This window comes from Polyodon spathula, chromosome 22, assembly GCF_017654505.1.
Source record: "Polyodon spathula isolate WHYD16114869_AA chromosome 22, ASM1765450v1, whole genome shotgun sequence".
NCBI lineage: Eukaryota > Metazoa > Chordata > Actinopteri > Acipenseriformes > Polyodontidae > Polyodon > Polyodon spathula.
In genome coordinates, this window is record NC_054555.1 from 25,136,938 (window position 1) to 25,161,276 (window position 24,339).

General features: G+C 37.3%; 1 protein-coding gene across 1 annotated transcript in view; it reads left to right on the forward strand.

Annotated features, from left to right (window-relative positions):
* Positions 1-24,339, forward strand: part of LOC121296880 (adhesion G-protein coupled receptor D1-like) — a 63,401-nt gene that overhangs the window by 3,446 nt on the left and 35,616 nt on the right. Inside the window, exons 4-13 of the mRNA XM_041222771.1 lie at positions 602-724; positions 1,103-1,279; positions 3,050-3,307; positions 7,663-7,730; positions 8,546-8,701; positions 8,826-8,885; positions 9,522-9,633; positions 10,093-10,197; positions 12,404-12,479; positions 13,955-14,096. Of these exons, the coding sequence (XP_041078705.1) occupies positions 602-724; positions 1,103-1,279; positions 3,050-3,307; positions 7,663-7,730; positions 8,546-8,701; positions 8,826-8,885; positions 9,522-9,633; positions 10,093-10,197; positions 12,404-12,479; positions 13,955-14,096 (1,277 nt within the window). The remainder of the gene's footprint in view (positions 1-601; positions 725-1,102; positions 1,280-3,049; positions 3,308-7,662; positions 7,731-8,545; positions 8,702-8,825; positions 8,886-9,521; positions 9,634-10,092; positions 10,198-12,403; positions 12,480-13,954; positions 14,097-24,339) is intronic.

Below are 24,339 nucleotides of genomic sequence, written 5' to 3' on the forward strand. Positions count from 1 at the left end.
CCCCACAACATCATTGACATACCATAAAACGATTCTGGATTTTCTTCAATAGAGCAGATTTGTAGTGTTTTGGAAGCAGTATTAGCAATGCAGTGCCACCTCTGGTTGAGGGTATCCAAGTATTCAGTTGAGATTTCAGATCCCAATTCCAACCCTTTTTCTGAATTTGCATTCTTAATCTGAATATTGAAAGAATATTACATTTAAGTAATCATCTGCAGCATGCTATCTGGTAATAATCAAGACACATTCATGTAATACTGTATGATGTTTAAAAGCAGTACACTTGTACATTAACCGTAGGGTTGAAAAATAAACCAAAATGATGAATTACTGTAGTAATTAAATGGGATTTTAGTGGTTAATTACTTAAATGTAATTACTATACCAGTATATATGGTGTCAACTGATAAAAAGCTCCACCACACATTAACATTTTCAAACTCTAAATCTGGTTAAAAACTGCGTATTGCTTAAAGTTTTGGTACAGTATCCTAAGGCAGAATTCTGTTTTTCTGTTCTGTAGGCCCAGAAAGATTAGGAGTGAATTTTATTTCCAGAACAGAAACAATAATATCTCTTTCCTGTTTTCCTCCTGTAGACCTTGTAGAAGGAATGGTTAACAGAGGGATTTATCTCAATGGAGATGAGGGAACCACATTTTTACATTTTGGGAGCTATGAAAACAGTTGTATTAGTGATCCAGCACTCTGTGGACCTCAAGGTTAGGCATGCCTCTGTTCTAGGTCTTTAAGGTTTTCATTTTCATCCATAAAATGAACAGTAATAGTCCCAAAAATCTCATTAGAGGTAAGGCAAAAATAAGATATTCTACCTTAAATGTTTTTTTACTGTTGGCCAGATTGACTTAATTTTTTCCTTCAGTGCAATGTTTGCACTATAAAATATTTTAATACTAGATTTACTTTGGAGACTTCTTTTTTATTGTATCTTAATAGTACAGGAAACAAATGAATATAATATTGTTATGTCTGGATCCTTATTTCTTTTATTTTGTTTCCTCGTGATCCACCCTTATCCATGACTTGTAATTATATTTCGATGCTATATCTTGACTGGAATCTTCTCTCATCCTCTTTAGGCGTAACATTCTCTTTTTTTTGGAAGAACCAGGAAAGCCAGACCCGGTTTGCCATGGCCTCTGGAGGGAAAGTGATTTCCAATGGGTTCTCAATTTACTCCAATGGGTTTGCGGACTACGTTGAGTTTTACACTCGAGGGGACTCCCGAACATGGAGAGCTAAAATCACCCCGCCAGGTACCACTTCTAACCACAACTAACGGGTTCAGTAGCATGGTTAAGTAGAAAACAGAGGAAAAAGCAGGCCTTTCCTAGTTAAGGCTGCTACTTTACTCCTGGTAAAATCTTTGGTAGCCAGTTCCATCTTTGTGGAGTAATTTGAAGAGCTGCTTTTCCTGGGTTGAACAGTGCTTTCAAACTGTAATTTAATTCACCATTGGGAGCTTGTTGATCGACCCAGATGTTGAGATTGCATTCAGTCTCTTCGATGCTACTGTAAAGCACTGAACAAACAGAAGAAGAGTTCTTCCAGGGGCCAAGTTACAGAATGAGTCCAAATTAAGCAGAAACAGGAATCTCAACCATTAAGTTGACCTAACCAGATGAGAACCCAGTTCTCATTTTTGTGTGGACCTGGCCAAGAAGATTTTGCAACTTAATCAACACAACTGTACAACATACAATCTGTAAACCAAATAAATATTAAATAATTATAGCAAGCATAAAATGTCTGTTGATAGAGTATCACGTGTTACAAGACCAGCACTCACTCTACATCTTTTAAAAAACAGATGCCTCTGCTTGCGTGTCTGCCTTTTAAAAATAAGGAAATGAATGTTTTAAAAGGTGTGAGTGCTAGTCTTCTTTTTGTAACATGCAATATTTCTCTTTGACCAAAGCACTCAGAATGAATGTTGTGAACTGAGATTCCAAGTGTTCTCTGGAGTTGAGCACGTTCTTTGATCTTTTGTTGATAGAATAACAAAAAAAGACTGAAGCTGTATTATACTGTAGAAAATTATAAAAAATATCATCCATAAGCAGGTCCAACTTATAATTGAATGCATAGGCAGAGACTAGGGAGGGAAATTGAATCCTTTTCTTTTATTTAGGGCGTTCCAGCTATCTGCTGCTTTGAACTAAAATGATTGTTTACCAAAGACAGATGTGACCTTGGGAAGCTATTGGAATCGTGTTTTGAGATTGTTGGTCCTCAGGGATGACTCTGTGTCATAATAAATACCTTGACAACCTTTGCCCTTAGTGCAACACCCTGACTGTAGCCACAACGAATTGCTGGAAACACACACCACTGTGTCCTCTCTGTTGTTAGAAGAATCATACAGTCGGTAACCATAGCATAAACTTTTTTTATTTGCAATAGGGTGGAATCAAATTAAATATATCATTTGAGGTTAAACCAGGAAACGTCACTGTTATTGCACATTTCCTTTTTCATGCCAGCTCCATTCAGCTTACTCCAACCAGGCAGTCCTGCATTTATTCTTTATTCTGTTTTGAGAGCTCAGGAAAGCTGCTAAACTGTAGTTCTCTCCTGTATGGTATAACAGTCTCCAGGTTCCATCTGAATAGTGTCCTTGTCTTTTCTTATAAAAGAAATTGTGTCAATTTATAATAAAATCATTTGGAAATAGTTGCAGTCCTTTGTTTAGTCTTACAGTCCCATTTTGATTACAGCACAGGTCTTTTTAACGATGCATTCTGATTTTAGAAAGAATACTTCCACTAATTCTGTAGTACTATACCTCTGTATAATAAAGACTGGCACAGAAGGCATACTGTAGTGCCCCTTTGCCCCAAATAAACTTCTGTAAGAGGGGAAACAGAATCGTCTAGAATAATGTGGTTATTCAGATGGAACCTGGACATCAGAAGACTTTTTTTTCTGACCCTAAATACAAGCTATTAACTGGACAGAGCCCATGTACAATGAGGGTTGGTTGTGAGAATACTGATTCCTATCCATTTCCTTCTCTCTCATCATAGGTCCTCACTGGACTCATATTTTGTTCACCTGGACTGTGACCAATGGCCTGAAAGTCTATGTTAATGGGACCTTCAGCACCAACGACACCCAAGGGAGGAAGTCCACGAATTATGGAGATCCTTATCACAACCTCATCATCGGGGTGGACAACGACCAGTCCTATGGTCACTATGTGACAGGAGCCTTTGATGAGTTTGTCATATGGGAAAGAGCTCTGACCCCTGAAGAAATAGAATTGTATTACAAAGCAGCCATAGGTAAGAATACTTAGTACTTCAAGGGAATGGTCAACACAAAAAGTTGCATTACATGCTTATGATTGTGCCCTGCAATCAAGTTTCATTTTGCAGTAAAATACCATTCCATGGTGTGGATTTTCAGATTTGTTTCAGCAACATAGAACTAATGCACGGTAACTTTATAAGCATGTGCAATCTATTTTTAAACCCGTATTGGGCACAGTGTTTTTATAACCACATTTTTGGTGGGTGAAGTTTTCTATTTACATATGCAAGAGAGCCATTTTCCAAATTGTCAAGCCTGAAGCCTTTCAAAATTCTGAATAGGTGATGTTTTAGGGATTATGTAAACTACGGACTATTATTATTATTTATTTTTTAGCAGATGCCTTTAACCGGGGCGACTTACAGTTGTTTACAAAAAATACATATCAAGAATTACAGTACAATTAAGAGCAAGATACAAAATACAATGACTAATCTAACACCACATTTATTCTCCATTGGATTCAACCCCCAAACTCAATACAGATAATATTTTTTTTGTCATTAGCACCCTCAAAGTTTTTAGTTGGGAATGTGCCGTCCCTAATGTGAAGTACTTTACTGTAATGTTAAAAGAAATGTAAAAATGAATCTGGGTTTTTGGTTATATTTTTGCCCTGGGGATAAACTGGTTCTGTATTTGATAAGGTTTATAGAGAAAATAATTTGACTTCAAGAGCAAGAAATAAAAACAGTTGATCACAAGAGAATAAAATGAAAGTGCTATTTACTTCATGCATCAAACATATTCAGACACTTCCTATGTCCATCTAGTCAATATATAAAAAGCACAGTGATGCTAAACAGCAGTACAGCTTTGTGCAGTACACAGTTAAGTTATGTTGGTGTCAATATGTGCTTTCTTCCAATGACTATCGTCTATTCAACAGTATTATTAGGATTCAGTTGAAAACACAGGTTGTTTTAGGTAACTGGAATTTACCAGCTTTCCGGACTTGCTGCTTTCATTTTATCTTCGGCTGCATCTGTCTGAGCTAATTTTCCAGTGGAATCAGAGTAGCAACATTTACAATAAAATGTATAAACAGGTGCAGCATGCTGATTTATATATATATATATATATATATATATATGCTTGGCATAAGTAACATTCATTGACTATGACTTCACAAAAAAATGTCAATTATATAATATAGTTGTGCCATATACTATTGGCGTTTTTTGGTTCTTTTATTCTTTATGATAGTAAACAGAAAGATTACCTCACTTAGAACACAATAAAATGAGATTATATTTCTGTTTTATGACATTTTAAGCAGCCCCAGACACTAATGTCTTTAAAATCAGCCTCTGAATTATGACTAATAGTAATCGTATCCTGACACTGGGGGAATAAACACTCCACAACATAACAGGCTAGCATATGCTAGGGTCTGTTAAACGTATCATATGAAGTATGCAGGGTTTTTTTGTGCTTAATAGCCCAGGTTCTGTCATAATAATGTATGTATATTTGGTGCTGACTGCAAGATGCTTAGCGGAAAGGTAATTTGAGTGTCATGACGTATGAATGACATGGTTTCCTCGTTGAAATTTGTAACTTGCATTAAATAACCATGCATGTGTTACACATTCCAAACATACTCAAATGTAATCAACATTAATAGTTATTAATCGCACTATATTGTATGGTTTGGCTAGCCTTAATGCAGCCCTAAAGAGGCACACATTTCTTACTTAGGTCATTGTTTGATATTCGTGAAACTTAGTCTGATATTGGCTTCTTTAACAGCAGCAATGGACAGTGTTAGGAATATACAGACGAAAGCACTTGGGGAAGCAATTGTTTGCATGACTTTATAAGAACTAATATTTTTACCATAGAATCTATGATTGAGTGGTTTTGAAGGTATGGATGAACGTTTTATCAATATCAAACTTGATGGGATTCCTTTAAGCAGATCTTTAAATAAAGCTTTGTAAATAGGGCCCATTGGTGAAAGAGTGTCTTAAAATAATAGTTTGAAAAAACTAGTTTTGTGGGTATTTGGACATGGAGGTTCTGAAGTATTAAGCAGAACAGATAATAGCTGTATGGAAATATCTACAGAACGTGACTAAAACCTGGCACCCCTGTAATGCCAGGTGTCAGCCACATTATCCACTTCATGATAATCTGTTGTTTTTTTGCTCTCCGGCACATACTTCTTTACCCAGCATAACCATGAAACGGGTGAAGTGAATGGGTAATACTACATGTGACAGGAAAAGCCATGTCACTGTGTCAGGTGACAGGAAGTGAACTGTATTCGTTCATTCTAAGGATGTTGTATATTGGGAACAACTGGAGTTGTCATCAGGGTTGGGGTCAATTCCTTTTTTTCAATTGCAATTCCATTTCCAAATCTTTAAAAAAAACAAACAAAAAAAAAAACAATTACCAATTCCAGTTCTAATTTCCATTCCCTTTTAATCAACTCCGACACATCATTGATCAAAACTGCAATTAGCAGCATTCTGTTAAAATGAGCGTCTCACAGTGTCAGCAAAACACTCTAATTGAAGTCAGTGTTAGTCAGTGAAATTGGCTTCAAGCGAAAACAGTTGAACAATCACAGCACTTATGTCTCTAAACAATCAATTCAAATTCAAATTCCTTTGAAGGACCTGGAAGGGGAATTGGAATTGGGAATTGATTTTAAAAAAGAATTGGAAATGGAATTGACCCCCGACCCTGGTTGTCATAATGAATTCCATAAATTGGAAGTTGATTTATGGTCAAGCAACTTCCTGCTAAGCTTCTTGGAAGTATACTGGTGAGGGAATGTGAGGAAGTGGACTTTGCTGTGGTCTGTACTGTCCATTCACGACTTTATATCAGTGTAAGTTTTGGATCAAGCTTATCCTGCGTGAGTTCTTTTGAAAAGAATGAAAACTTTGAAATGAAAGGGCAGTGTTTTATTCCATACATTAGAGTGCACAGCATGCAGACTCAAAGTAGCTTCCTTCCTCAATACCAACAAAACAGTACACAAAGCACTTGCTCATCGTGTAGCATTGAATCCAAAGTCAATGTAGAACTCAATCAGCAGAATAAGGGTAAGTGTGATACTGGCTAAACTAAACACACTTTCTACATTTTATATTAAACCAGATGCACTCTTAAATTAAAATAGACAAATTAGTAATTAAGGAATATAAATCTGTGCCACATTGCATTACATTTCTAAGCAATTACGGAGAGTGGAGTGCTTTCACTGCTGTTAGCAAATTTCTGGTTCTTTAAAATGCACTGTTGTTATACACATCCAAAATACATTTTGTAAATATTGGTTCCCCTAGTAGTATTCCATTGCAATTTTAAAAAGTCAGAAGATGGCAACAGCACTAAGCTAGGACAAATGAGGCCTGTTTGCTGACACTGCTGTTGCACAACCACAGGAAAAAAAACTCTCCCAATAATAGGTGAAAGACACATACCGAACTTCATTGCATCAAGCTTAGACAGTTTCTCCTGCCTGTGAGGCTGGTAAATTGAGGTATCTGTTGCCCATTTCATCAAAGCACATCTGGACAGCATCAGAGATATTATTTTACTTTATCTTTAAAAGTCTTTAAATCCCTTTGGGGAAAAATGCACGTCAACGGCTGTAAAAGGAACGATACTTTGTTTGACAGAACCTATGAGTGACACAGACCATTCAAAAATACCTATCCCTTTTACTTCTCTGTATATCATTGCCATGGTTTTCTTTAAAAAGCTACATTGCATCATATAGGAAATATCTTGTTTACTTCTATAACATTTTATAGTTGCACAGTTACACTTATTTGTTTTGGACTTGTTAGATGGAGATCATAATATTTACCAGTAATTCAATACACTCTTACTTTTTTGTACACATTCTGAATTTAGATCTCATATCATAGTGATTGCTTCAGCATGCATAATCAGTTCATTACAACAATCCCTACAGGCACAAAAAAATTATTAATTTTATAATAACATAATTTTTTCTTTGATGGAGTGATTTTTTTCTTTGATGTACTGTAATTTTAAGATTGAAAAGCTAAACTGGAACTCCCTGGAAAATAATATATCCTTACAGAACAGTTTAAACTATAACAGGCTGTTACATTTGTTCTGCCTTGTTATTTTTGTACCATCTAATTATCATTTTTTTTTGTAACTGAGCCGCTACAGAAAAAAAGTAAATTGAACTGGAGTCGATGTGAAACTTCTGAAATATTTACATGGTGTACCAGGAATTGATCCTAATATAATGGTTCTGGTTGGCCTAATATGAATCTTCTGTTAATGTAGTGTTTTAATAACAGGACTAATTGTGTTTTTGTTTTTCTTTCAGGAGAGCCTGTAATTATTCCTACAACAGCAGTTGTCCAAAACTCTACTTATTCTCCAGTGGATTTAATGGTATGTTTCAAAGATAACACATAGGATTTTATCCCTGAAGGCCTGGTTACGTGTGGCTAGGCGTGTGTTGAAGTTTTATTTCTATGAATAACATTCCGGTCCTTATGGTTGAATACTCAAAAGCTGTCATTACTTGTCCTCTGCACTAAAAGCGTAATTTATTTGTGTCAGTTTCTTAAATCGTTGGCTCTCTGTGTGCATTGTGGTTAAATGCCCTAATGTAACTTTTTTGGCATGTTCTTGAAGCACTCTAATACTAAAAACAACTCTCAAAGATGTGTTTTTGGAAATGTGATGATCTGATGCTTAATGAATTGCTCATTTTTAAAAATATGCAGTATCATCCTGGCGGTACCAAGCTGGTGATCTTTGCTTGGGATTCCACAGGGGTGTTGCATTGGCGCTCCTGTGCAGAAGTGACTCAAAGACACACTCCCAGGGCTGGCCTTTGTTCTCCAGGGGCTAGTAGCTCCCTGACTGATGTTGTCATGCTCTTGGGTGTAAAGAGGCATGTCGCTTGGCGGTGGGACACCTATTGACCTTTGTGAGGGAACATATTAGAACATTTTAAATTGAAAACGGATGTAAAATAATTCTGCACTCAAAATTGGCATATTCCTGCAAAACAGGATTCACTGGAATCAAAATGATAGCTATTTTTCTGCAGGCAGCTACTGTATGTGTTTTTCATAAAACTGATTTGCTTTTTTCTTCTTCCAAATGGAAGAAGTGATTGTGTTTCAAAACTAGAAAGCATTTTTTCATTTTCTGTTTTTTTTTTTTTTTTTTTTTTTTTGCCTCTTGGTGTATTCTAGTTATCCACAGATGCATACCATCCCATTATTACAAACCTGACAGTGGAAATACAGCACTTCCAGTACCCTGTATCTATGCTGGGATACTTGGAATCGGTGTCAATCAGTCTGCCCAACAAAACCATCCCCAAGGAAACTGCCTCCAACCTGACTGAGGTATAGCACCCTAGTGACATATATTTCTCATACAACTGGTACAGCTACTGATAATAATATGCCACACATTGTATTAACCAGGCAGTTAACATGCTATTAGATTTCCCTAAAACTTGTTTTTCAGACCTTCTTGAAAAGCGTTGAAGAAGTTCTATTATTACCAAGTTGGTCTGATCTTGCAGAGGTAAGACTAATAGATACAATGTTGTATTAACCTGTTCAGTCCTGCATTCTTGTTGTCAAGCCAAAGGATAAACTCCTTTATTGAGTATACATGAGAACAGTACCATTTTTATTCAGTAACTCAGACTGGGACCTAGGTATCTGGCGAGGTTTCAGCGTGATTTCTGATGGCATATGTTATGGTGCTGAGATAACTGAAAGGGTTAAATTGGTTTACACACAGCAGCCACTAATACTGAATAATAATAAAAAAGCCCCCATCTGATAGGACTAAAGATGGATGTAAACTATAATGTAAACTGCATCTAGATGAGTTTGCAGTTTAAACATGATTGACAAGGAGGACAAGTTTGGTTGTTGCTACAGGAGAAAATTCTGAACCAGATGTTTCTGTAGAGTACTTGAACATATTCCATTAAAATAACAAACAGTTCCAGAGTGGGTTTGAAGAATCTCTCTGGGTATTTTTCAATCTCAGAGACGACGCTAAAGATCTGATTGTCTCCTAATAGTGTTTCTAGCGGTCAGAAGCATGTGGGTAATAGATTTAGGCCCACTGTTTTCTGTAATTGCTTTGATAATTTGCACCACTAATTTGCATTCCCTTGCTTTGTTAACGTCCTTGTTTTCGTTTCAGTCTGGCCCTATTGTCAGCGGTCTGATCGAAACAGTGGATAAAGTGATGGTGCACATATTGTACAATCTGGAAACCAGTCCCATCTCAATTGATGGGTCCTCAACAGTAGCAGGTACACTGATATCTTACTTTCATACGAGGCGTTAGCTGAGCATTTTAAAGCAGCAGGCAATCAACCACTTTTTTGAGGTGACTGGATTGCTTAATGCAATCTAGGGGGATTCTACAGTGCTGTGAAATGCTTTAAACAAAATCCAGCTGTGGCTTATCCAAACAGATGACACTGGAGAATTACTTTCTTTAGGTTAAGCTCTGCGTCTGCATCTGCTTAGCAACGCAGTGTAATTTGAACAGTGCAGCTCATTGATCTGGGTTTCAGTTAATTTAAAATATATTCCAAAATAAATTTAAAAAAAAATCACAAAAAAAAAAAAAAATTCACTGCAGTGTTGAATACAAAAAATTGATTTAGTGCTGCACATTACCTTGTTGTATATCCAAACTCTTATAATTCACCTGTTTTGTCATTTCTATTATTAAAGGGTATTTGCTTTGTTTTTCTCTGTGACAGATTATTCTCTTGTGAAATTACCGCATAGTATGAACCTGCATCACTACCGCTTCCCTTCGCAAGGAAGGAGCTACATCTCAATCCCTGGCAAAGCTTTCAACAACTGTGAGCGTTTATTAATTCCTTGATGTCATACTCATGGACTAACTACAGTACCAGCAAATCTCCCTGTAGTGATTTAGTGTTACGGATCAGTTCAGTAGGTGGAATCCTAATCCTCTCAAAGTTGGTGTGGTTTTGCTCTGAACTACTGGAGTAGATGGAACACTGGCAGCCAGGACCACAATGTGAACTTACTTTATTAATTTTTTTTATTTGGCACACATTCCACTCACAGTAACACAACTCCTGCTCATTAGTAAGCTAGGTAGTATCAGCAACAGCACATTGTAAATTCAACATATTTCTCTACAGCTGGTTGCCTAATGTAAAAGTGCTCCATTAGGGAATTTATAGCATTTCTGAAATTGTTTCTGTGATAACTGCAATGATTTGAAAAGATGTCCCTTGGCACAGGTCGCAAACAAATCATACGCTAGTTCAACGAGAGAGAGAGAGAGAGAGAGAGAGAGAGAGAGAGAGAGAGAGAGAGAGAGAGAGAGAGAGAGAGAGAGATGAGTTAACTTAAATAGAAGACAACATTCTTTAATAAATTCCGAAATAACAATTTAAAATATTCAAATATTAGACAAATTATTTTACTCAATATTATTATTTTTTTTATTTCATACCACACATGCAAGCTTTACATTAGGCTGCCAATATGTAATTGACTCGGACACACAGGATTTCCTAAGAAATACTAGAACTTCTTGGCTCCCAGTCCTCTGTTCCAACCACTAGGCTACACGAAATCCAGTTAACTATAATGTAAGCACACAGGCTCAAGGTATGCTTTGCTGGGGGGGATGCCCCATACAGGTTTTATAATACATTTAACTGCCTGTAAAGCAGCAAGACTTTGTAAAAGTGGAGTCGAATCTAACACTAATTAGGCAATGGAATGGAGATTTAATTTAAACATGCTTGTTGGTTAGTCGAAGACTGGTAAAATGTTGGCTTTTAGACTGTTGCTGTTTTTACCTTATTTGCCTGTGTCAGCTGTTTTTATTTACAGTATTTATTTATCTAAAATATTTTTAACCTGGAAAAACCCATTGACATTGCAGCAACTTGTTTACAGTGATGACCATTACAGGCTTTGAAATATCTCACCCATTACTCTGTACTGCAAACCATGCACCTGGGTCTTGTGAATGGACCCTGACTCACTCCTTTAGACAGGATATTCAGAGATGGAAGATACTGTCTCATAGACAGGCTCGCTAAAGAAAGGTAGTTGAATCAAAGGTTTCAGTAATAATCACATGCCCTGCACAATTAAGCAGCTTTGTATTACACGTTTTTATCAGGGTTTTCACAGGCAAGTGATTCATTTGTCAGGTTCATGCTGTGTTAACACAATGAGTAATCATCACCAAACCAGAGAATTCCAGGGACTTGTGAACATTGTGCTGAGATTTCAAACATATAGCTTTAATACAGTCAGGTGCACATTTTTAGATGTCTTTTGTTTAACACTTTCAAAGGTGGAGCGTTATAGGTGGTCTTTAAAACTTGTTTTTAACATATTTAAGAAGGCTGGTATCTCAAAATATCAGCTGCAGTTTCCAGTTAACAAAAGCTGTTGAAGATTCTTTAACTTGGTTAAGCTGCTTCTATAGCAGTTGCACAAAAAGAAAAAAAAGGCCTGCTTTTGTAAATGTGTATTGCAAAGGCTGTAATGTAGAACCTATATTTAAGCGTGCAATTCACAAAACATCAACATGACTGTACACACCAGTTTGGATTTTTGATCCAGTTATGGTAGTTCTCAGAAGATAAGTAAGGTCTGACCTGGTCGAGTCTTGGTGCTGTATCACAAGGTACTTGTATTTCCGAAGGGGCCATACCTCAAAAGCCATCAGCTAGGATTTGTTCAATTTTGATAATATTCTTTTGGAAATACATAATTAAAATGGCACAGATAGACAAACCAAACATGATGTGCTAGCTGCTAGTTTAGATAGCATTACAGTTCTGAAGAGCTTCAACTTGACAAGTCAGGCACATGACATGCAGTTGCATCCTGGCACCCATGTGTGGGCATACAAGAGTCACATTAGTGGCAGAGTGTGAGCTGAGCAATAAGTGAGCGTTAATTAATTTTTACAGATAGCGCGTATTTTCACAGACACTCTCGAAATGTAAGCTACAGGTCTCTGATTTTGAAATTCGCTTTTTAGTATTTGTACTTTTGTTCTCCTTTTAGCACGGACCACCATTGTGGGACTGTTCTACCACACCATGCATAACTACTACAAGAAAATCGACCCTCTCAAAACAAAGTAAGTCATCTTTAAATATACTGGCAGACAAGAATGAAAAAAAAAAAAACATTGCAGTATTTTAAATTATGTATGGTCTTTATATGCTGTTTGTACCATTAGTATTACAAATACAGTTTAATTCCATTTGAAAGGTTCCATGGAGATTCTGATTCTGTTCAGTGTTAGTGTTGAGGTTTTATACAGCTCAACCAACTTCAACCAGCTAATCAGATCCAATATAATTTGTATTGCTTTGGAAATCCAGCTATGCCTGTTTTAATAATATAGTTGTAACTTTATTGTGTTTACATAAACCTCCCTTTCAACACACAGCCAAGCCCTATTATCTACTTCAGATTGCTTTAGATTTATATTTTCTCCGTCTGACACCTAAAACACTTCCAAGATGCAAAAATTATACCTTTACGCATTTTTGTAATCAAAATTTTATACATCTTGCAGTACACTCCACTCATGCGAGTGGCATAGCGGAATAATCTGTTTACCTTTATAATTTTCTTGAGCACCAATTCAAATTATATTCAATATAAAGTAATTTCTTCTGCACAGCTGAATATTCTGTTCAGCTGGCAGGCATTTTTTGCACAGTTGTGCCTTTAAAGGCCTTATAAAGGCTATTAAAAAAGGCTGCATTTAGTTGTAAACTCACACCACAACAGAAAAGGATATGCCACATTGTAAATTTATTACTGCAGACTACATACACTACAATCATCAATGTTTATAGGCCTCTGTTATAGTCAACATTTTTGTAACTAAATGCAACTTATAATTAACCCTTGATTTTGGTTTCAATTTTGTAATGAAGTAGGCTGTACACACAGTATTGGGCATTATAAATTGACATGTACAGATATCTTTATTAATTCGTATTGAACTACATGCACATGCTCCAAAAAATATTATTTTAATTTTGTGGTATACATTTATTTATTTTTTATTGCACCTAGTTTTGTGACATTCTGGTCAGTTCTGATCTGTGAGAAATTAGCAGCCTGTATTTGACATGTCTGTAGATCTGAGTTACACAGGTTATCAATATATATTGTTAAGGTCATGGCTGTCCACTTTGAAGCATTATTAGAGACAAATGCAACACTGTAATTCACCTAAATATCTCTTAAATGGATGAGAGGGTGTTCATTTACTGCATGATAACTAAAATCCAGCCATATGACTCACTACTGATAACAGTCAATTACTGCTGTATATCAGTTGGACACCTTTACTTAAGATTAGGTAGAAGATATTCGTCCTTGTAAATGTTCTGGTTGTCTCATGGTATTTCACTGCCTGTGTGTATACATTGTGAAAGCTGGTTTAGGGTAGCACTAGCTACACTGTCCATTTATACACAAGTAGCCCCCCCTACAACAAAACTGATGATGCTTTGAAACCAATCAGAAACAACGAACGCAATGAACTCAAAGTGCAAAATCCATGTTAAATTCCTAATCCTCTTTTCTTCGAAGGATCAAAGAAGCTGCAAATTATAAAGAACACAAGATCTCAGCCGCGAGTTACATCATTTCCCTAAAGGTTGAGCCGCCCCCTGCACTCTGTGTCAATCTGTCAGGCACCCCTCTCATCACCATCGTCCTCACGCATGTGCTGGTAAGAAGTGAAACGTTGTGTCAAATTCAGTGGCAATGAGTTCTGTGTGTACTGGGGGAATCTGTAGCACCAGCACCAAATGGGATCTAAGCATTCAAATCAATGGTTGAATTAGCTTTGGAATAATTCATAGACAAAAAAAAAAAAAATAATACAACCATTTTCTGTATGATTGCTGTCAAAAGTACTGTAAAAGCATATAATGTTTCCATTTTCTCAGATGTGGAAGTCTCTGAAGGTGGGATATGTATGTTGTATACAGTGGATGAAACTAGTAAAAGTCATTCCAGTAATGTACATACAGTATCCTCCCCTGCTTACATTATTTATTTATTTATTTATTTATTAGGCAGGTGCCTTTATCCAAAGCGATTTTCAGGTGTTACAGGTCAATATAAGCTTACGGTGCAAGCTTAATATATAATACAGTATAGTTTACGTTAAGTGCAAACAATACCACTAAAATACAATATGAACTGGATGCAGCACGTCAGCTTCAATGACATAACAGTAGTGCATTACAAGGATAGTGCATTAGCTCAGGATCCAGTAACGTGGAGTGTAGATCAGGGAAGTCCAGTGCATAGTAGGAGGGGTAGATCAAGAGATCTGCATGTGCAGTCTGAACAGGGGGGTCTTGAGGAAGGCACATGCTACCATGACATCTTGCATAGTCTCAAAGAGTCATGCAAGATGCAAGAAGACAAACGTGTCTCCTTGTGTATATCAGACTTAAGACATCAGTGTAGAATCTGAAAATTATAGAACAGCATCAAATAATAATTTTCATTTAAGTGCAGCAGCTTGAGAAGCGGTCTCCCCTCTGTATGTTCAATATCTAAAGCCGACACCACCGTACATAAAGAAACGTTGCTCTTGAAATCTGAACCTTGCGGTTTAAATGTTTTGAACGGAGAACATTATTTCACTCCGTGGATAGCTTAGTTTTTGCTTTGATAGTCTTTTTTGCTGGGATTTAGCAAAGAATATATTAGGTTGCCAATTTTCCATGAGAAAGGAACTCAGAACCCTAAATGAAAGCAGTGATGCGAGAGAACTATAACATATGTATAGTGGTGGTTAACCCAAGTGGTCAGTGAACTCTACTTAACACTTAATTCCTGAAATATCAAATGTTGCTGCTTCTTCCTGGTACCAATCCACTTCATGTGTTGCAGTTCAGACTTGCTATAATGGCCTGAATTTAGACCATGTGACCTACAGCAAAGGTGCCAGGATGCAACACTATGTACAGCATTCAACACAGACTAAAATATACAGTACTTTCCTTTACGTAAATTGTATTTGTTATATAAACAGAATGAGTGCTCATGGAGACCTGTGGTTATTTCACTCAATTATTCGGCCTCATCCTGGTTCGTGGACTGTCCGCTATATCCATGACAGAGGTAATGCTATAAAACCAAAAAGAAACAATTTACTAGCAAACTTGACTATATCCTTTTTTCTACGTTATCATTGTCATCAACAGCTCCACATACTATAAAAAAAAACAAAATATCTGTTTTTGTTGCAGGTTCTGTGAAGGGAAATAATGACTTAGTTATTACTCAACATTATCTGTGTCAAATTATACATGTGTTTATTCAGACAGACTCTCGTTCCCTTTATTAACATGAGTATGGGAGTTAGGGGCTTCCTTTTCAGCACTGCTGCGGAGTGATACCACTACCACTACCACTTGCATTAACTGCAAAGGAATTGGCTTGTATTAAACCTATAGTAACACTTGCATATATATATATATATATATATATATATATATATATATATATATATATATATATATATATATATATATATACACTGAACAAAAATATAAATGCAACATGTAAAGTGTTGGTCCCATGTTTTTGAAGAGCTGAAATAAAAGATCCCAGAAATTTTCCATACACCCAAAAAGCTTATTTCTCTTAAATTTTGTGCACAAATTTGTTTACATCCCTGTTAGTGAGCATTTCTCCTTTGCCAAGATAATCCATCCACCTGACAGGTGTGGCATATCAACAAGCTGATTAAACAGCATGATCATTACACAGGTGCACCTTGTGCTGGGGACAATAAAAGGCCACTCTAAAATGTGCAGTTTTGTCACACAACTCAATGCCACAGATGAGGTAGCGTGTAATTGGCATGCTAACTGCAGGAATGTCCATCAGAGCTGTTGCCAGAGAATTGAATGTTCATTTCTCTACCATAAGCCGCCTCCAACGTCGTTTTAGAGAATTTGGCAGTACGTCCAACCAGCCTCACAACCACAGACCACGTGTACCCACGCCAGCCAAGGACCTCCACATCCGGCTTCTTCACCTGCGGGTTCGTCTGAAACCAGCCACTCAGACAGCTGATGAAACTGTGGGTTTGCACAACCGAAGAATTTCTGCACAAACTGACAGAAACGGTCTCAAGGAAACTCATCTGCGTGCTCGTCATCCTCACCAGGGTCTTGACCTGACTGCAGTTTGGCGTCGTAACCGACTTCAGTGGACAAATGCTCAACTTCGATGGCCACTGGCACGCTGGAGAAGTGTGCTCTTCACGGATGAATCCCGGTTTCAACTGTACCGGGCAGATGGCAGACAGCGTGTATGGTGTCGTGTGGGCGAGCGGTTTGCTGATGTCAATGTTGTGAACAGAGTGCCCCATGGTGGCGGTGGGGTTATGGTATGGGCAGACATAAGCTACGAACAACGAACACAATTGCATTTTATCGATGGCAATTTGAATGCACAGAGATACCGTGACGAGATCCTGAGGCCCATTGTCGTGTCATTCATTCACCGCCATCACCTCATGTTTCAGCAGGATAATGCACGGCCCCATGTCGCAAGGATCTGTACACAATTCCTGGAAGCTGAAAATGTCCCAGTTCTTCCATGGCCTGCATACTCACCAGACATGTCACCCATTGAGCATGTTTGGGATGCTCTGGATCAACGTGTACGACAGCGTGTTCCATTTCCTGCCAATATCCAGCAACTTCGCACAGCTATTGAAGAGGAGTGGGACAACATTCCACAGGCCACAGTCAACAGCCTGATCAACTCTATGCGAAGAAGATGTGTTGCGCTGCATGAGGCAAATGGTGGTCACACCAGATGCTGACTGGTTTTCTGATCTACGCCCCTACCATTTTTTTTAAGGTATTGGTGACCAACAGATGCATATCTGTATTCCCAGTCATGTGAAATCCATCGATTAGGGCCTAATGAATTTATTTCAATTGACTGATTTCCTTATATGAACTGTAACTCAGTAAAATATTTGAAATTGTTGCATGTTGCGTTTATATTTTTGTTCAGTGTATATATATATATATATATATATATATATATATATATATATATATATATATATATATATATATATATATTACTGTACCTACTGCTTGAATAGAACATGATGCATTATACATATTTTTCTTTTGAGAAAGTTTTGTTTTTCAATGGCTTTCATCACTACCATCCATTTTTGGCACGGTTGCCTGCCCAGAGCACACCAGCAGCAAGAACATGTCATCAGCCTGAAAAGGCCTCAAATTTTACTATAACTCTTTTTTTTATGAACTGCTTGCAACAGTAAATATGTTGGGAAGTCAATGCACTAGTGTCCATCACTAGAAAGAAAGGATTGAGAGTTGTCACAGTGCAGGTACATTTACAACTCCCAATATAAATGGATTAAAAATCCATTTGGTTTTCCCAAAGAGTTATTGCAGCACTTATTCTCTGGTTCCTCTGTGGACCAAAACCTCAAGCTAAACTAAGCAAAGGTTGTTGGCCTTTTCCATTTTTTTTAAATGGCCTGCCTTATTCAATTTCCCAGCAGCACCCAGCAGTGCCTGACATTCTGTGGTGATATACTGTAAGTAAGGTACTGGACCCATACAGTGTTAGCATCCCCGTTTAAGAGACTCTAATCTCAGCTGAACAAAGAAAATGTTCAGTGACCACATTCAGTTAATTAAAGCGAAGCTATAACACAGAGAAAGCCTATTGTATTGGGAGTGCAGTTATCTGTTACTGCCATATTTTTCAGACTGCTTTCCCCCACCATGGTTACCTTACTCAGACCTCACCCATTAATAACACAGAGAATGACCAACTCCAGGCAATGGGCTTCGTAATCAGAAACAACCTTGATTATGTATAAAGAATTTTTCCTCTTGTGTAGTGCTACAGTTACCATGCTTTTTGTGTGCTTGGTTACCTCTTAACCAGGCTTTAACCAGGCTTTAACCAGACATTAACCATTCTTGGCTGTGCTTTGCCATGTTAACTGTGGTTTCATGGGGATTTGTCATGGAATACCACTGTAAAATGTTACGGGAGACTACAACACCAACGGCATCACAGTTAACGTTAAGCTAGGTTAGTGGTTCAACCAGCACATGGAAAGAAGGCCAAAGAAGTGTGAAATTGACTACATACTGAAGCCCCACAGGATATGGTCAGCAAGTGTTACCCGACTCTAAAAGGTACATTCTGTATTGCGAGAGAGAGAGAGAGAGAGAGAGAGAGAGAGAGAGAGAGAGAGAGAGAGCTTAGAGAAGAGACAGGAAGGGAGCTTAAGAATATATTGGTGCCTTTTTAATGATTATTATTATTTATTTCTTAGCAGACGCCCTTATCCAGGGCGACTTACAATTGTCACAAAATATCACAGTTCAAAGTATCGCATTATAAAACATCACATCACAGAATATCATAATACAGAGCAATTATGAAAGTACAATACGATCAAATTTAAATAAGAGCAAAATAAAGAATACAGTAAGGTATAAGTAAGAGCGAGTTTGACTCAAAGCAGTTATAGTAAATATTTGCTTATATGTGTAAAGTCCAGTAAGAACCTATAGTAAGTGTGATAAATAGATGTGAATGATTTCCCAATACAAAAAACGTGAGTACGATTACCTATAAGAGCAAAATCAGATAGAAGATACAGTTATAGTTAGGAGCAGTAGTGTCATAGTACCCACACTTGCATATATCCTCACTAAATACCATCAAAAATATATGTTTGAAGGAACCACACGTCTGTTATTACTGTGAAGAAAACAAAAGAGTGCAGAAAATGTATCGATAAATAAACAATGCTGCATTGAGTAACACTGGTCCCCTGTGGTTGGGTAGCCCTGGAGTTTCCCATGCCAATCTTATCTTGACTTGTTCATTTTGGCCACAGGGGTGATTTGTTATGCTTCTAGCAGTAGGGTTGTGGTAAACATTAATAAAGACCAACGTGCCTTAAATAGAGGAGAGAAGTGGGGAAATGGGCACTTAAACCAGTGAGGAACTGAATATCTGTGCACCTAAAATTAGGAGACGCTATGAAACCATTATCAGCTTGACAACTGCGGTCATGTTAACTAATAGCATTATAAAACTATAAAATGTGTGGGGGGAAATGCAATAAAAACACATGCATATATCTTGGTTGCTAGCTATTATGATCAGTTATATTGATTTCTACACATTACACAATATGGACCCCCTGCAACGATGCAATACTTGTGCCTCAAACAAGATCTCTTTGATCAGTGCTTGTATTAATTTATGTGTTTTTTTTTTTGTTTTTTTTAATTTTTTTTTAGAAATTCCTTTCATGTTAACACATGAGCCACAGTTAGTATCAGTAATTTATACCACAATAATAACTAGTCTTGACTGCCAGAAACTTTTTATAACTCTCAGAACCCACCCAAATCCTGTGGGGAGACATGCGCTCTCACTTTGGGTAGCGAAATGATCAATTTCAGATGAATGTCTCACACTGCCTGGAACTTTATACAGAAATTCTGAAACTGAAGATGGTAGCCTGTCCAGTTGGTAGCAATTCAGCAATCTCCCTTAGAAGCTACACTAAACCCCACTCCACTGTTAAACAGTTCAGGGTTGCCACTTACAGGCTTTCTATCAAGATATTCTTCTTTACTGAATTGAATTAGAATATGGCAGCATTTTGGTTAGGCTTCTTTTGATTGTGGTCCATAGAGCCATTTCTGGGTTAGCTGACCAGTAGAGATGCTGCATTGCCAGCCTCTTCTATGTGTGTTCATCCCTGGTTTGTTTGTACCGGCTCTCACCACACAGCTGCACTGGTTATACTTTCCCCTCGATAACATGACTTCATCTCAACAGGCACATTCCTGCCAAATAGGCCCCTGGTGGGGTTCTTTCAGCTTCAATGGCTTTATGTAAATCTCGCTAATACAATATTATCTCATGTCATGTTTTAAAACTGTCGGTTTTGATTTGGTTCAGGGACCCGTGATTTGTAACTTGAGCTCCTTTAAACAGGTCTCTTTTTGGCGAATGTGTGTTAATGTTTTTAAAAGCGATAACCTTTCTTCACAGCAGTACTTTTGTTGGTGCCTTTGTGCCGCGTAGAGTTACGACACACTTCTGTGTTTTTGAAACAAACGAAAATAAGACTTGTGTTATTAAAACCCAAGAACATTAACAATTTCCTTGATACAAATTGCACTTTGGAGTAAAGAACTTGTTAAATCTGGCCCTTAAACTTATTCTGTATATTTCAGCTACATGGGATGTTAATTGCATGGGTTGATTTGGCTAAAAAGTAAATTGAAGTTGTGCCCTATTTGTTTTTTGATATATTCATTCAAGTTTTTGTACCTGTGTTTTACGTACAGTTTCTGTTATGATTCCCTATCCTTTCCCAAATAATGTCATACTGTATTATCCTGTCTAGATGGTACAATGGCTCACGGGCATGTTTTTCTAACCCTTTGACTTACCCTCCCTGTCTCATCTCGCCAGGTCTCCTGAATGCTCAAGATGGCATGCGTTTAATGCCGCTGACAGTCTATTGAAAACTGAGGGAGGGAAAGATTTAGGGAATGTATTTTTTTGCTATAAAATAAAACAAAAGATACAATTATAGCCAGTACTGCTTTTCTCTTTAATTATTGCACTCAGTATGAGATTTCAAAAACCTGAAAAGTTGTCTTTTTGGAAAACAGTTCAAAATACAGGGGGGGCCAAGCAACTTATAAATATAGAACATCAGAAGACTTTATATAGTTCTTGGCCCTCTTAAAATATGCATGACCACAGTGCAGTGACTATTCACGTACCACCAAACCACATGTAGGGTTTTCAGTCAGATGATACACATTAACTTTTGGCACAGTCAGTAGTAATAATGTTATCTGAGACAACCAAGATTAGCATGTGTAGCACTGTACCATATTTATGTATGTATTTTACTGACTACTATATAGCCACATTGCATAGTTTATATCATTTCTGCTTAGATTAAATTACCAATTTTGTGTGGAATAAGGTACAATTGTGTAAAACCTAAGAGTACTGGGTATTGAAAATTGAAAGTACTTTGAATGTAGTGTTAATTAATTGTGTTAAATGGAATTGCACTTAAGATTAAGATGTTCATAAATGGGTCCTACAAGGCATAATGTATAAATATTTTTTGTCCTCTGGAGCCACAAATGGGGTTTTAAAAAAAAAAATCAACAAAATCATATATCTATAAGACAATGCAGAACAAGTAATAAACTGAAAAATTAAGCAAGAAATTAATGAATTCCATCTGCTCACCTATGGATGTCACAGAAAATAGTCTTCTGTTTTTCCAAACTCAAATTATCTTAGAACCGCATATCAAGTCGACTTTCTTCTTTCTGGAAATCCTTTGATTGAGAATTTAGATTTGTTGGCCAAAAGTTAGGACGTGAGTTAGTAGATGTTAAAAAACAAAAAAATAAACAGCTTTTAGCTTTATTACAATTGTAGTCTTACAAACTGATTGTGTTTTGGCAAAAACTAGAACATTTTAATGATTTTGAATAAACGGTAATGACAGTTGACATGTATGGACATTACATTTTTATGAATGAATGCTGGAATATGTGTGGTTTATACATAGCTTTTATAAACTCTCTGAAAAAGTGTTTATTAAATGTGCTGTGAAAGAATGTTTTAGACAATTTAAAGAAAAAATGATATCTCGATTTAAATAATCTGATTTTTATGGGGGTCTGTGAACCAGTGGTTGCAGTTTGTAAAATGTCCACTGAGCGTTTTCAAGACAAAGTGAATACAAGGAAATATAACTCACAGAGTCCACATGTTTGATGGACAATGCACATTACTTGCCCCACTGTCTTGACATTTTCTGCTTGTAATGAATGTTTTTGATATGTTGGGGAGGGACGCTTATATAAGTGTCATTATACAACTGAGCCTTGTGGCTGTTTCATGCTCTCAGTTTATTGTGCTGAGCTCAACTCTTTCCACAATCTTTGATTCAGTAACATGCTACTTCCACTGTAGTGGGTAGTTTACGCTCTTCACAGCCTCTGATCCATTATCCTCTCTGGGTCAAGGAAGTGGAACAGAGAGAGGCTGTTAAGTTGCAGCTGCACAGTGCATTGAGCCAGGGAGAACAAAGACTGGGATTTTTTTGCCTAGAACACATATGTGTTAATCGCCAACAGTTCTTCCAGAACCCCTATTTAATTATCTATGCCTTGTAGTTCAGTATGGAGAAACTGCAATGTGGATGATTTAAATTGCAATTGAATGGATGAATTAATGGTGATAATGAATTTGGCCGGAGACTTTGTCCGTTGATGCTGACAGCTATCCGCAATGTTGGCGACTTCGAAAACACGATGACATCATGTAGTTTAGTGCCGCCGATAGGAAGTGGCTCGTTGGGCCACCTCCCCCGAAATGACAAAGCCGCCAAACCATGAATAGAAAAAATTAAAATGATGAATGGTTAATGCAACAACTGCAGTGGTGCAATGCCACCTACCCCAAAAAATAGGAAAAGGATGAATGAAAAGTAAGCAGCTGAAACATGGGAGAACCCGGTCTGCCACACACCCTGCAGAAACTAAATACGAACCGCTCAGCACTCAAGTAAGGAAAACTCGCTGTTAGGAGGAAACCTTAGGGAATACATGGCTGAGGGTAGCCATTTCTCCAGGCTCTAAAGACGTCCGTCTCCCTGTTTGGCCTCGCCGCGTATGACTGAGAGGCCAAACAAAAAAGAAGCGACATGAATTGAGTTTTTATGGCGCTTGGATATGATGTGTTGATTAGTGGGTGGATTTTTCTTCCAGAAATACAACCGAGTTTTCCAGGAATATTAAAGGGTCAACATTGCATTTGTGGAAAACCAAGATAGGCACCCTAAGGCGTTCTCAAGGTTAAAGTCCAATCTATAAAACATCCCTCTTTGGTTGAATTTGTGGAGCATTGTTACATTGTAAATACACATATAACGACTGTGTAAATAAGCCTATACCCTTTGTAAATGTCCACTTGCAACCATATTATGACATTTAAAGAACGTCTGCAGGTTTACTCACTAGCAGTAGTGATGTACAGTATTAACCTTGGAATACTTTTTTCCACTGGGAACTTTAGCAACCAAATGCTGGCATCAGCATACATTGGGGTTCCAGAAAGCAGTACTTTGGACTTGAAGATCAGAATTAGTTGGAACAATGCTTGTTGTTTGCAGGTTTTCAGCTGGATGTGCAATCCTAAGACTTTAAAACTGGTTCAGGAACAAAAACAACGCATTTACCATCCTATTCTTTCACTATAAAATTCTGCACTCGGTTGGCTGGTATCTGCTGTTAAATTCTCAGTTTTAGTCGAATCTTGTTGCTGTAAACTTTGTGCTGGGTTTCTGTAACCCATGTGGATAACCAGTAAATGTGTGCTCCAGTTATCCAGTATTGCTGCTCACTAGAAAACCAGCAATTGCTGCAATGTCCAGCTGGGTAGCATGTTTTTATACTTCTTTACACTGTATTTAATTTGAACATATCTGCTGTTTTACACTTTAGACTGCGGTATAATTAACACCCAGGAAATTTGAAGCACTGATAGGACTAAGTTGATCCATGATAATGTGGACAGACTATGCCTGACATGAGAGCAAGCCAACTGTTTTGCAGAATTCAGTTCAAACAAATTGTTAAGTTCATATGCTGGATCCAAAGCAAATGGATGGTTAAACATGTTTAAATGCAATATAGTAAAATAAACTGAATTGCTCCGCTATTGCCAAGCACACTCTCCATGCATTTATATAGGGATCAAAAGTCATTGGGAGGACAGAGCACCACTGTTGTAGAAAGTTGTATATGTGTTTTGTCTGAGACCCCTTAATTGAGCAAAAATGCCTTTAAGCAATGGTCCAGCACCAACTTTTG